The following is a 13,576-nucleotide window of genomic DNA, read 5'->3' as shown; positions in this document are numbered from 1 at the left end:
TCTATTTACCTTTTTAGGGTTCCCTGGTATCTCGAGAAGCAAGTGATAAAGAGAAGGTAATGGGAGATTATGGCTCATGTCTGCTGATGCATTTTGTAATGTGTGTCCATGTAGTGGGTAGTCTTCTTTGCGTTATGCTTAACCGAAGGTGACAATCAAGCTTCCTGTTAACAAAGGACAGAACATTATTTAACAAGTCCTAAATGTGTGCCTGCAGGCTTGTGAATGTGTGTAATTTTTAGAATTTAATTATTTACAAAGGACATCTAAGCACTGACATTGTCCTCCTGATATATATGGCACATTCCAATATTAAAAAGATCCAATGTTATTTTGCCTTGTCTTTTGATAGATGTTGTGCTGCTGCAGCTTTTGGTTGCATTTGCAATTGTGCTTTTTGCAGGACTGCATAAAAATATTTACTGCCCACTTGACTTTTCAGTGGCAATGCAACAGGCCAGTTTATAGGCTGAACAGTTCCAGGCACAGCTTCATTTGTGCCCTCCCTCCAACAGAACAGTGAGTGATTGATCTCAGCGTCTACTGGAAAGCTCCTAGCCAAACTGCCCTCCTCTTCCAGCAAATTGTCTCCTTCTGAAGTTGGAAGTAGATTTCCAGGGTCTTGGCTGAAGGATCCAAACAATAGACCAAGAAATAGATGGAAGCTTAAAATGTGAATGAATGTGGGGCTTTCTAGAGTTGCAGAATTTAGCTGCATACATTGGTTGCAAGTTGTCCCAAGTCCAGTCCTTGGAGGGTTAGCAGCAATATGCGATAATGGGAAAGACTCTGGAGAGCCTCTGCTCGGCAGAGTAGACAATACTGGGCCTGATAGGTAAAACTGATCTGATTCAGAACCAAGAGAAATGACCTTTTTTGGTGACAGCCTTTTACCAGCCTCCACATCCACCATGCAGGCTGGGGGACTCTGGAGTTGTAGCCCAAAAAAAGAAACTTTCCCAAGTTCTGGCTAGCATAAGGCTTCCTGTTCTTAAGAAGGGTGGAGGCTTTATTCCATATACATGTCTGTATACAGTGATTCCATAGGAACATAGAAAAATGCAACACTGGACACAGAATTTAACTGACAATCTTCTGAGATACTCTCAAAAGAGACTGTGAAAGACATTGAAAATTCTCATCTAGCCGGGCAGTTCAGGAATATAGCTGGTCCTTGGTATTTGCTGGGGTTTGGTTCCAAGACTTCCCATCTCTGGTTGCTCAATCCTTATTATATCTGTGTAGTGGCATAGTAAAATGATGTTCCTTATATAAAATGTCAAAATCAAGTTTTGTTTTTATTGGATATTTTTTGGAGCCCCCGATGGCGTAGTGGACTAAAGCCTCATGACTTGAAGGGTGGGTTGCTGACCTGAAAGCTGCCAGGTTCAAATCCCATCCGGGGAGAGTGCTGATGAGCTCCCTCTATCAGCTCCATGCGGGGACATGAGAGAAGCCTCCCACAAGGATGGTAAAAACATCAAAACATCCGGGCGTCCCCTGGGTAACGTCCTTGCAGACAGCCAATTCTCTCACTCCAGAAGCGACTCAAGTTGCTCCTGACACGAAAAAAAATGGATATTTTAAAAATATTTTAAAGCCAATGGATGGTTGAATGTGTGAATGCAGAATCCATGGGTATGGAGGGCCAACTGAAACTCTTTAATTACCTCTCTGTTCCCCGTAAGAAAAGAACAGTGTTTTGGGATTTGACATACTACATTGCTGTGAGCTCCCAGTGATTTACAAATTCTCCAGGCAGCTTAGATAATGAAAGAAAAATTAAAAATACATACAGCTACATACATACATTGAAACTTAGCATGTTTTTTTAACTGTCTTGCTACTTTCACCCTTGCTGCTTCTGGAGTCTGAATTTGGTAAGGATATGTTTCACTCACTTCTTGTGGCTCGTATCATGCAAAATTATGTGGTCACTCTTTTCCAGGGCAAGGAGCTGCCAACCCTGAAAGACATTGACTTTCTAAACATGAACCAGAAAGTATACATCAGTGAAGAGGCCAAGAAGGACTTCATGGAGAAACTAAAGCGAGATGTAGAGGTACTGTGGATATCTGTGCCTATGCTTAACGGTAGCATAGTACGTAGTTCATTAGCAAGGATGGATATCTAATGAGTAATGGGTCCTAAAAGATTTTGTTGGGGCTATTTTTACTTTTGAACAGGATCTTTTTTAAAACAATGAATTGACTATTCCCATCCCCAGTCAGAAGAATATTAGTGGGCTTTACCACTTAATCATGGGAACTCTAGGGGCCATTAGGTTCAGCGCCTTGGGGAGCTATTAAAATAACTTCAAGGGATTTTCTGTGATAGTATTTATTTATTTACAGCATTTATATTCCGCCCTTCTCACCCCAAAGGGGACTCAGAGCGGATCACATTCAATGCCTTTTAACATAGAACAAAGACAAGACAAACATAGACGGGCCTCAAACTCATGACCTCCTGGTCAGAGTGATTCATTGCAGTGATTCATTGCAGCTGCTCTCCAGCCTGCGCCACAGCCCGAGCCCAACTACCCATTGTAGTACTGGGTACTGGGTAACTACCCATTTTTATATTCCTAGGAACTGCATGTAGATATCCACTGACAAGATTAAAAATCCAGGTCCTGCCATTCCTTTCTCCATGGCAGCTCCCCCCTCCCCAGTCATATTATGCTTTTGGTATGGGAACAGCAATGCAACTCATTTTTGAAGTACTGGGATAATATGAGGAGATACTGGGACTTTTAGGAAGAACAGCTTTTTCTTCTGTCTATATTCCACCTCTGGTAATTAACATTATTGTGTTTATGGGCTCCATAATGACCATACTCTGTTATCTCATTGGCTCAAGAAAGAGAGGTGCTGCAAAACAGCAGCTTCATATTGAGATACCTGCTTTTTTCCACATACCTAATCCTGCCTTTCATGTCTGATTTAGTTTTCTGCTTGTTTCCTTCATATCCACAGTTTGGCCCTTGAGACAATGATTCCTCCCATCAGCTTCTTCAGGGTGGCATTGGAATGGCTTTATTTAGGGGTTTTTTGTTATTTATTTTCTACAGCAAGAACAATATAGGCACATCAAGTACAGTATAATTATATTGCCTATACTGTTGAGCATTGGTAAAAACCAGATAAATAAAGTTGATGCTTGTTTGAGAGTTACTATTAAATATATGCCTAATACTATACCCCATATTGTATAATATTATAAACTCTGTATTGACATGATATTATTATTGAAATACAGTAATTAAAAACATATTAAGACAAAGACAAACTTAGCTTAAGGTAACACAATTTTACTGTCTTATAAACACAGATTTTGCAGTGTTATAAAACATATTATTTGAATTTTTATTTAAAATATTACTTCCTTGATTTTATTTAGTTGTTGGTTGCTTGAGTACAATATTCCGTCCTCATTCAAAGTAGTCCCAGTATATCATAAATCTTTACTTAGTTTATGGTCTTGTTCTTTGAAATCATAATTCACGGAACCATGCTGGAAGTTTCTTTTGACAGAATGAAATCATATATCATAGTTCAGTTGTTACTGTATCAGTGAGCATGGCTTCTGGGGTGGAGGGGGAAGAGGCAAGGGAAAGTCAGACTCTATTGAAAGGTGCATTGGAGAAGTATAAAAGATAGCTATTTTAGCCTTTTGACGGGCGGAAAGAACTACATTAGAGTTGGTAATCCATGAGCTGTTGATTGGATTTGGACCAATGAAATGCAGGCTTTTTGGTGCTAAGTCTAGAAAGTGATATGCATGACCTTTTGCTGATAGGCCCTGGGCTAGCAAGGGGTCCACAGCCCCCCCCCCCCCCCAACCAAAAAAGTTGCCAGTATCTTATTTTGCACAGAGCACCTGAGGATGCTCTACATCTCCCACTTCGTTAGTGTCTTTCCTCGAAAGCTGTCCAAATTCCTGATGCAAAGGGGAGAAAAGGGACTTGCTTGTAAAAGCCCTCTAGAACTGGTGGTGTGCTCTTGTTTCTGGAAGTTTCTCAGTGCTTCGAATGTTCTTGAAGGCTTTGGCCACCTGCATATGTTATATAACGTGTCTCCTGTTATGAGACTGCTCCTATTAGAGTTGGCCCAGGTATACATCATTTGAGACAAAAAATATTTTCTTTCCAGGATTGAATTTGAGGGAGGTCATTTTGTAGCATGATTTCATCTGAGTTTACAATGCTCTTTGGTTGGCATCTATGTCAACCCAAAAACTATATATCTCCCTCAGTGCAGTAGTTTTTCAACAACAACATAATTTTGTCTTTAAAAACAAAACAAAACCTTTTCAGGTCACAAGTGAACTTGTAATTGCATCAGTATACACATAGTGCTTTCAATGATAGAAACAGTAGATGGTGCATCTGAAGCATGAGGGGAGAGGCAGAAATGAAGATTAAATGAGGATTTGAATCAGTAGTTAGAACATTTGTTTGCAGGGCAAAAGTGGGGAGGGGGAGGCTGAGCTCATCCCATGGGAATTAAGTTCTTACCAACTTCTATGTTCAGAGACCCCTTTGCATTCACCCCTATTTTTTACTTTTTGTTTTCAGCTTCTAGTTAAGGTTGCAGTTGTAACTTTTCTGTTCAAAGCACAAATTGGGAGTAGAAGCTTGAAAAAGAAAATTGATAGAAAACCCAGCCCACTGTATTTGCCACAATGAGACAAGAACAGAAGTTTGCTTCTCAGCCTAGAAAAATGTTCAGAGTCAGTATCTCATCAGCTCTTATATTTCCTTTGGGACAGAATCTGCAGAATTGAAAATGCTTCTTCAGTGCAAGATTCACCCTATTAGCCTTAATGACTGTTAATAGCATGTGATGATGGGGGGAAGGGATGGCTGCAGATGCTGGCGGTCTGATTGCTAACCCAATAAGCCATGCAGTCCTTTCCTCTTCATCAGCTAAATCTCTTCCCAAATACTCCAGGTGTTGATATCTTATGTGTCTCTGCAAATCTCACTAATGTTGCTGTGACTCAAGGAAGCTGATGGAAAGTGGGGTGGGTAGGTTTTTTCAGAATTGAGAGCAACTCAGTGCAGAATGAAAGCTACATGGTGACAGCCCTTAAAAACATGAGGTCCAAAATCCTTAGTTGATGCATATCTTTCTGATAACTCTCAGTGTAAACACACCTGCTTTGATTGCATTCACATTAACTAAACAGTGTTGGATTTTTCTTTATGGACTGAGAAAGGGGTGTGCTTTTTTTTGGTGTCCCGTTTCTGCATTCTTTCTTTCTCTCTTTTTCTCGCTTTATTCTGAACCATAAAAGATGTGGTTGCCTCTGAATTCCCCTTTGCTCCTCAGAAAAGGAAGTAACAGAGACTGTGTGAAAATCCAATCCACATCTTATTTCAGCCACAAATGTGCCTAAATGCTCTTTCGGCCTCCTTTTAGTCCAGTGATCATGGGTGGCAGTAATAACCTACTTTCATAATGGCATGCTCATTATTTATTTATTTTATGTATTTATATCTTGCATCTTCCTCCAAGGAGATCTAGATAGTACAGAGAGTACACATAGTCTTCTCCCTGTTTTTAATGCACCTGCAAGGTAGATCGAGCTAAAAATATTAGTGGAGCATCTCTGCTAACTGTGAAGTTTTAAACTCAGATTTATCTAACATATTTAAACATTGTGCTCTACCAGTTCTAAGCTTTGTCTTTATTTACAAAGGGAAATTTATATTGTTCTTCCCCTGTAAAAGCTTAGAGTATGGCACATATTCTTTTTCTTTCTTTGATTTTACCCTCACAACAAACACGTAAGATAAAACTGTCCATGATATAAAAATGGGTGTGAATGGACAAGAGAGAGGCCCAAGATTGCTCAGTGAAATTGATACTTAGGACCAACCTGTTTTTCCCTGGCTCTTCTTCAAAATGTTTAAGAACTCTTCTACAAGAGTTACTGTTATTTCCCGGCTAGAATCGTGAGTTCTTGCTTCAAAATCTCTTGGTGTTCTTTAGCATCTCTTTCTGGTTTCTGTAATATCGAGAGAACACTAACTTAATATGTGGTGGGCCTCAAAGAATTGCAGAGATAATTATTCAGGCTGTTCTGAACACTGAAACACATTGCCTAAATGTCAAATATTATTTCTTAGTACTTAATGTTTTTTACTTCTGTGGGGAGGAGTCCTTTCTCCTTCCATGCTTTTGAGATGGAGGAAAACTACAACTTTTCTAAGGACCTTATCACACTAGAGCTACAATCCACTTTCAATCCACTTTAGGGAGGGGCCTTTAAACAGCTCAGCCAGACAGATCCTGAGCCTTACTAGATTACAAATCCCAGAATTCTGCAGGAGGCAGAAACCGGATTTAAAGTGGATTCATGCTGTAGTGTGATGAGGCAGTAGGACAGGTTGAGACACTCAGAGCTCACTTTGCATTTTGGACTACAACTCCACTCAGCCCCATGCAGTTTGGCCAACAGTCAGTGCTAATGGAAGTTATAATGCAAAGCACCTGATGAGTAAAAAAAAAGGTGGATTTCACTTTGCTGCTAGTAAGAATGAGAGTAGTATATGTACTATTAGACCTGTGTAAAGCAAGATGAGGCATTTAAATGGACATCAGTTTACATGCTCAAGTAAAGCTGTCCAGATATATCATTCCTGTATCTGGGCTTGGGGTGCCTTTCCAGCTTTTGATGCCAGTTGTGCCACCTTTGCATGATTTTGTGATGCTAGAATGGTCAGAATGGGTTTGCCAGATTCCCCAGGAAGAGGAAGAAAGTGCTTGATTATGAAAGGTTCTCCAGCCACGTAAGCGGAATCAGAACAAGAACCCATGCCTGGGAGTTAAAGCTGGAGGCTTTCCAGGTAGAAACAAGGGTACACAGCTTTGAACAGCCAATGCAATTAATCATGGGGACAAGCTGCCACGAGGGGGTGGTTTCCCCCTACACACACCTCCACTCCCAGCAAATGCCACTTTCTGATTAAAACTTGAAAAGGCAAGAAGGCTGTGTGATTCATTCTTGATGAAACCAGGGTAAATACTGCCCTCAAGTTCTTGCCGTCACAGTCATTGGATACATTTCCACTCAGAAGATCATTTCATATTTTAGCATGGCTACTCTAGCTGCACACCTGTGTGTAATCTATCCTTATATTCTTTGTTAATTGGTTAACTAGCCCATAATAAATCCTTAAAATGAATGACGGCACATCTCTGTTTGGAAATAGTGAACGTGCATTTTGGAGTTTCTATTTCTAACCTAAAAACTTGAGAGATGTGCATATCTCACACGTACTGGCTCAATAGCAGTACGTGTGAAAAAGATCTTGGAGTCCTTGTGGACAACAAGTTAAACATGAGCCAACAATGTGATGCGGCTGCTAAGAAAGCCAACGGGATTTTGGCCTACATCAATAGGGTTATAGCATCTAGATCCAGGGAAGTCATGCTACCCCTCTATTCTGCCTTGGTCAGACCACACCTGGAATACTACGTCCAATTCTAGGCACCGCAGTTGAAGGGAGATGTTGACAAGCTGGAATGTGTCCAGAGGCGGGCAACTAAAATGATCAAAGGTCTGGAGAACAAGCCCTATGAGGAGCGGCTTAAAGAATTGGGCATGTTTAGCCTGCAAAAGAGAAGGCTGAGAGGAGACATGATAGCCATGTACAAATACGTGAAGGGAAGTCATAGGGAGGAGGGAGCAAGCTTGTTTTCTGCTGCCCTGCAGACTAGGACATGGAACAATGGCTTCAAACTACAGGAAAGGAGATTCCACCTGAACATCAGGAATAACTTCCTCACTATGAGAGCTGTTCGGCAGTGGAACTCTCTCCCCCGGACTGTGGTGGAGGCTCCTTCTTTGGAGGCTTTTAAACAGAGGCTGGATGGCCATCTGTCGGGGGTGCTTTGAATGCGATTTCCTGCTTCTTGGCAGGGGGTTGGACTGGATGGCCCATGAGGTCTCTTCCAACTCTACTATTCTATGATTCTATGATTCTTCATAAGTAATATAGAGCACTTGAGAAAAGGAGTCACTGTTTTCTCTTTCTTCTATTCCTGTGCAGAATGTCATGCAGAATGAGTTGGTGGCATTTCCAATTTTATCACTTCAGTCAGCAAGGGGAGATGTGCTGTTATATTTCTAAAATTCCCCTTATTGTGTACCTTTAAGTCCTTCGTGATTTGTGGCAACCCTAGGGAGAACCTATTACAGATTTGTTTGGAAGACGTTTGTCATTGTCTACCTCTGGGGTTGAGAGATAGTGACTTGCCCAAGGTCACCCATTGGTTTTCATGGCCAAGTGAGGATTCAAACCGTACTCTCCAGAGTCATAGTCCAGTGCTCGAACCATTTCATCACACTTAGGTCTCTGTGATTATATAGTACAGTATTATTATTATTATTATTATTATTATTCATTTTTATCCAGCTTTTCTCCCATGGGTGAAATTCAAAGCGGCGTATAGTGTAGTGGTTATAAAACAGAAATTACATAAAAAAGCACAATCCAATAGACATCATAAAACAACTAACACAGATATCCAGTTACCTAAACATGAGTACAGAAGTGGCAGGATAAAACCCGGAACCTTAATCCGTGGCTGATACTGGATGAGAAACTCCCTCCTGGGCACACAGGAGGCTGTGCGTCTTGGAAGGCGCTGAACAGACTGCACTCTGACACCACGAGATGCAGAGCCAATCTTAGGAAATGGGGCTACAAAGTGGAGTCCACAGCATGCGAGTGTGGAGAAGAGCAAACCACAGACCACCTACTACATTGCGATCTGAGCCCTGCCACATGCACCAGTGACACCAGAGGCACTCCCAAGTGGCCAACTTCTGGTCAAAGAAAATTTAGCATAATGCCAAATTTTTAGCTTGCCTTGTGTTTTTTTTAAATGCAGTAGAGTCTCACTTATCCAACCTTCGCTTAGCCAACGTTCTGTATTATCCAACACAGTCTGCCTTTTAGTAGCAATGTTTTTGTAGTCAATGTTTTCAATACCTTGCAATGTTTTGATGCAAAATTTGTAAATACGGTAATTACTACATAATGTTACTGTGTATTGAACTGCTATTTCTGCCAATTTGTTGTAAAACATGATGTTTTGGTGCTTAATTTGTAAAATCATAACATAATTTGAGGTTTAATAAGCTTTTCCTTAATCCCTCCTTATTATCCAACATTTTCGCTTATCTAACGTTCTGCCGGCCCGTTTATGTTGGATAAGTGAGACTCTACTGTACATTATAACTGTATTCTTGGTTTACTTCTTACACAATAAACACCTAAATCATATACAATAAATTAATAACTTACAACATATACCATTAAAAAGTTCACTAACCTCAGACCACTGAGGTTATTCGTAAAACATGTTCTACAAAATCCCAAAAAAATTCCATTTTCATTAGGCCATGTCACATTGTCAGTCCAATACAGCATTTAAGAGGTGGATATTTGATATATTAAAGCTTTCCCAAGTAGAGAGATAGGTGTGTTTAGTTTGACATGTTCCCCCAATACAGCCACTTGAATCCTCTACTTCATTCAGTGCTATGTGTGGGAAAGAACTGCTTCACAGTCCAGAGTAAGAGTTAATCTGATTAACTTCAGACTCTGGGTAATGGCTAAATGCAAAAATGGATTCCAGAGAATAGAATCAGAATTCTTCCTGCATAGCCTTTGTTGAGTCATGAAAGTGGGATCGGAGAAGATATTCAGGTGGTATTAGTTTGCTGCTCCTATCAGCCAATGGCAGCCTCGAGAACTGTAAGGGACAGTGAGAGTTGTAGAACAGCATCTGGGCAGCCTTGGGTTCCCCATCTATTAATTAGTACAACTTAATTTTTTTTTCCTGAATTTAGTTTAAAATTGAAATAGTCTATCAGTGGAACTTACTTCGGATCAAGGCTAACTGACTTTTTATCCTTTAAGTCACTGAAATAGCACCACTTGGCATGAGCGAAGTGCCCCCATACATTCAGGAAGTGGTGGGCATGACTTTGGGGCATATTCATGTATTTGGGAGACTGTGTTTCCAAAATTGGGAGTGCTTTAGATGTTCTTTTACACCACTGACTCACATAGATATGAATGTGATGCAAAGTCTAAGTATAGGGCATGTATATTTTTCCCAACACTGCAGCTTACTGTTTATCAAAAGGGGGGCAGAGGGAATAAGTCCTGTTGAAGACACTTTTTTGGCTTTGGGCTGGATCAGATTTAGTCATATAATACTCATATTGAACACAATGTCTTACATTAGTAATGCGTAGATTAAATCCATTGAGTTGAGTGGGCCTACTCAAAATGTGACTAAGTCTGAATCTGAATATCTTTTTTCCAATGTGGGTGTCTTACCTGACCATGAATAAAACTATTGTGATTTCACCACAAATATGGCCAGACTTCATTGAAGTGAGCTCTTCTACCTGTATTCTTTTAAGTTATTGGGATGTTAGAATGCGGATCCTTTTAACTGGAAATAAAAGTTAGTATAAAAATGTAGTAACATAATATGGTTGCCTCCATGCTTCCTGTAGAGTGAGAAGACAAGTAAAGCAAGTAAATAAGTAATTTGCTTTTGTTTTGTATGAAGGGAAAGGGGATTTAGCTACTAGTAATAATCAGGAAGCAAGTTCCCAGCCAACTGATAATTGTGTTCTTATGTTCAGTTCCTAGTCCAACTGAAAATTATGGGCTATAGCCTACTACTAGGGATCCATGATGTGCAACGAGCTGAGCAAGAAGATGAAGAGGAAGTGAAAGAGGAAGATGGAGAAAGTGACCCTGTGGCATCTGTGGGTTCCTACGGCACATCCCCAGAGGGCATTGGCAGCTATTTGAATTCCCACAAACCCCTGGGACCTGGAGACTTTGACCCCTATATTGATGTATATGCCATCAAAAGTGCTGAAAGTAAGTTGAAAGAAGGAAGCTTTGCCAAGAAATTTCCAGAGGCATAGCTGTGTTTATTTGCAACAGCAAAAACTGTGAGGAGCCATGTGGCACTTTACTAAACTCATCAATTGTAGTGCAGGCTTCCATGGGCTGGAACCCACTATGATGTGGAAAGAGAGTGTGAAACCTTTTGTCTACAGTGCCCCGCATCCTCACCCACTATAGTCAATGATAGGAAATTGGAGGGTTTCTAATCAAAACCTTTATTCAATTGATCCCAGATAGTGTATTATTATTTTTCTATTCTCTTTACAGTTTGGGCAAACCTCAGACCTCCTGTCTGTTCACACAGGCCTATTGTAGATTGAGTGCAGTTTGCTGGGAAGGACAATATCAGAAATCAGAGAAGGTGTTTAGCTAGACAGCTGTCTTTTTGTGTATGTACACATTGGCAGGGTTGCAATGTAAACTGGTTATTTGGCACAGAATGGAGCAACATTTGGATCCCACCTTTGCTGTTATTTTTCCTTCAAAGGTCTAGTGGAACCTGGGGTTTCAAACAGGTTTTAACTTGGACCGCTGTAAATGAGTTTCCATATTTGTCTCTTTAGAAATATAGGTTCTACTGTTGTCATAAGTTGGGAACATCTTATGAAGGCACACAACAATAGCAATCCTTGTGGGACTCAGTGAGGGAACAGCCTGTACATGTTGGTACCAAAAACAGAATTACTCATGTCCTCCACTGACTCTCTTTTTACTATTTCAGATAGCCCACAAAAGGAGGTTTATTTCATGGGCTTGATTGACATCCTCACACAGTACGATGCCAAGAAGAAGGCTGCCCATGCAGCCAAGACAGTCAAGCATGGGGTGAGTTTGGCCTGCACCATCTTTTATAATGGCCGCTTAGAAATTGTTCATCCTGAGATTTCTGGCTTCTAGACTATGCCTCCCTCTGCCTATAATAATGTCTTTTGTACCTTTCCCTTCTGCTCAGACAAATCCGTTCCATTTTATCGTGCGCATTTGCAGACCATTGGTATAGGTGAATGGCTCCTTGCTGGCTAGACAGATACGTGTGTTTGGCCTAAATAAGGAACATGTAACAGTGGCCTTGAGCTTCTCTCTCTCTCCATCTTCCTGCAGCTTTCTAGTTTATTGTTGGGCAGGAAGACTGCAGACCCCGTTCTGATCATGAGAGCGCAAGATATGAGACCTTATAGGGAAAAGAGGTTGGGAATGTGTGGCTCTCCAGATATTGCTTGACTGAAACTCCCACCAGTCTTAACCAGCTTAAAGTGAAGATGGATAATGATCATGTATGGCTCATGCCTAATGGGTGCTGCCAGCTAGGAATCTGGAAAATCCCCAGTGCTTTGTCCTGAAGAAAATACATACATGAAGAGTTTCAGGACATATAGTATAAATGGGGATGGTTGTAGCCACAACCTAGGGACCAAAAACAGTAGAGTAAGGGTGGGGAAGAAAGGGAGCCTTAGTTGCAGGAAATGAAACCCACCAGAAAAAAAACTAATTCCCTTAAATAACTTATTTGAAACATTTTCACTACCATCAGTGAGTTGGAGCTTTCTAGTGTTCTGTAGCCACAAAGGGACGTTCGCTGTGAAGGAGTATATAAAATGAATGTAGGGCTGGGCAGAATTGTCCTATAATGCTAGAGAACACTTCTCAGACATACCTAAGTTAGAGAACACATGTTTCTGAGCAAAACGGTCAGTCAAGGCTTTTCTTCAGACCAGTATGTCTGTTGCATGACTCATTTCAATTTATACATCCTTAGTAATTTTCTCTACATATGAGGAATGCCCTCTGTGTTTTTTTGGCTACAGCTCCCATGTTCTCTCACTGTTGACTAATGGGATTGTAGTTCAACAACATGTGATGAGCCACAATTGCCTGCCTCTGATCTACAAGGAATTTGTAGCATGGGAGAGGCCACAGGTTTATCCACACTTACCTGGACTCGGAATCTTGCAGTGTGATCTTTTAAGGGAGGAAGTCTGGAAGTTCTAATTCATTTTTTAAATATAATGTATGTGCCCCACATGTTTTTACCAATCTGGAAGAAGACTTCTCGTCACCTCTAGTTTGGTCTTTTGCACTGGGTGAGTGTCTGAACTCAAGGAGGCAGCACTCTGTCCTTGGATCCACTGGGCAGGAGTAGGGGGAGCCCCAGTGGATTCTAGATCAGATAGCTGCCTCCTCTAATTCGGACACCCCTGTGCCCAAATCAGTGACCAGAACAGCAGTAGCAGCAGCAGCAGCAGCAGCAACAACACCACATTATTTCTAGACTGCCCTCTCTCCTCAAAATGACTCAGGGAGGTTTACACACAAAAAAGGCAAACATTCAATGCCCTAAATAAGTACAAACACATCAAAAACAACAGAATAATATACAACAATAACAATAAACTTACAACAAAGAAATTAAGCATCAAATTGAAAACAGAATAAAAATAATCCAGTAAAACAGAATAACGCTAATAGCATTAGTTAATATTAAAACATATAGCCAAAAAACAGTTAAAATAATTAGAAATGGCTATCACAGGTGTTCACTTAAAATATCAGCCATGAGGTAGAAGTAAGTTAGCCAGCATTCTGGTCGCATTCATTTAAAGTGTCCTAGTCCTCCTTCTCTCC

General features: G+C 40.7%; 1 protein-coding gene across 2 annotated transcripts in view; it reads left to right on the top strand.

The window, feature by feature from the left end:
• Positions 1-13,576, top strand: part of pip4k2c (phosphatidylinositol-5-phosphate 4-kinase type 2 gamma) — a 45,274-nt gene that overhangs the window by 29,312 nt on the left and 2,386 nt on the right. For both annotated transcript variants that reach the window (XM_008115065.2, XM_003223623.4), the window contains 4 exons: positions 18-56; positions 1,949-2,062; positions 10,681-10,924; positions 11,676-11,779. In XM_008115065.2, coding sequence (XP_008113272.2) covers positions 18-56; positions 1,949-2,062; positions 10,681-10,924; positions 11,676-11,779 — 501 coding nt within the window. The remainder of the gene's footprint in view (positions 1-17; positions 57-1,948; positions 2,063-10,680; positions 10,925-11,675; positions 11,780-13,576) is intronic.

This window comes from Anolis carolinensis, chromosome 2 (assembly GCF_035594765.1).
Source record: "Anolis carolinensis isolate JA03-04 chromosome 2, rAnoCar3.1.pri, whole genome shotgun sequence".
NCBI classification, from domain to species: Eukaryota; Metazoa; Chordata; class Lepidosauria; order Squamata; family Dactyloidae; genus Anolis; species Anolis carolinensis.
Note: the sequence above shows the minus strand (reverse complement) of the source record. Positions and strands in the feature narration are given on the sequence as shown.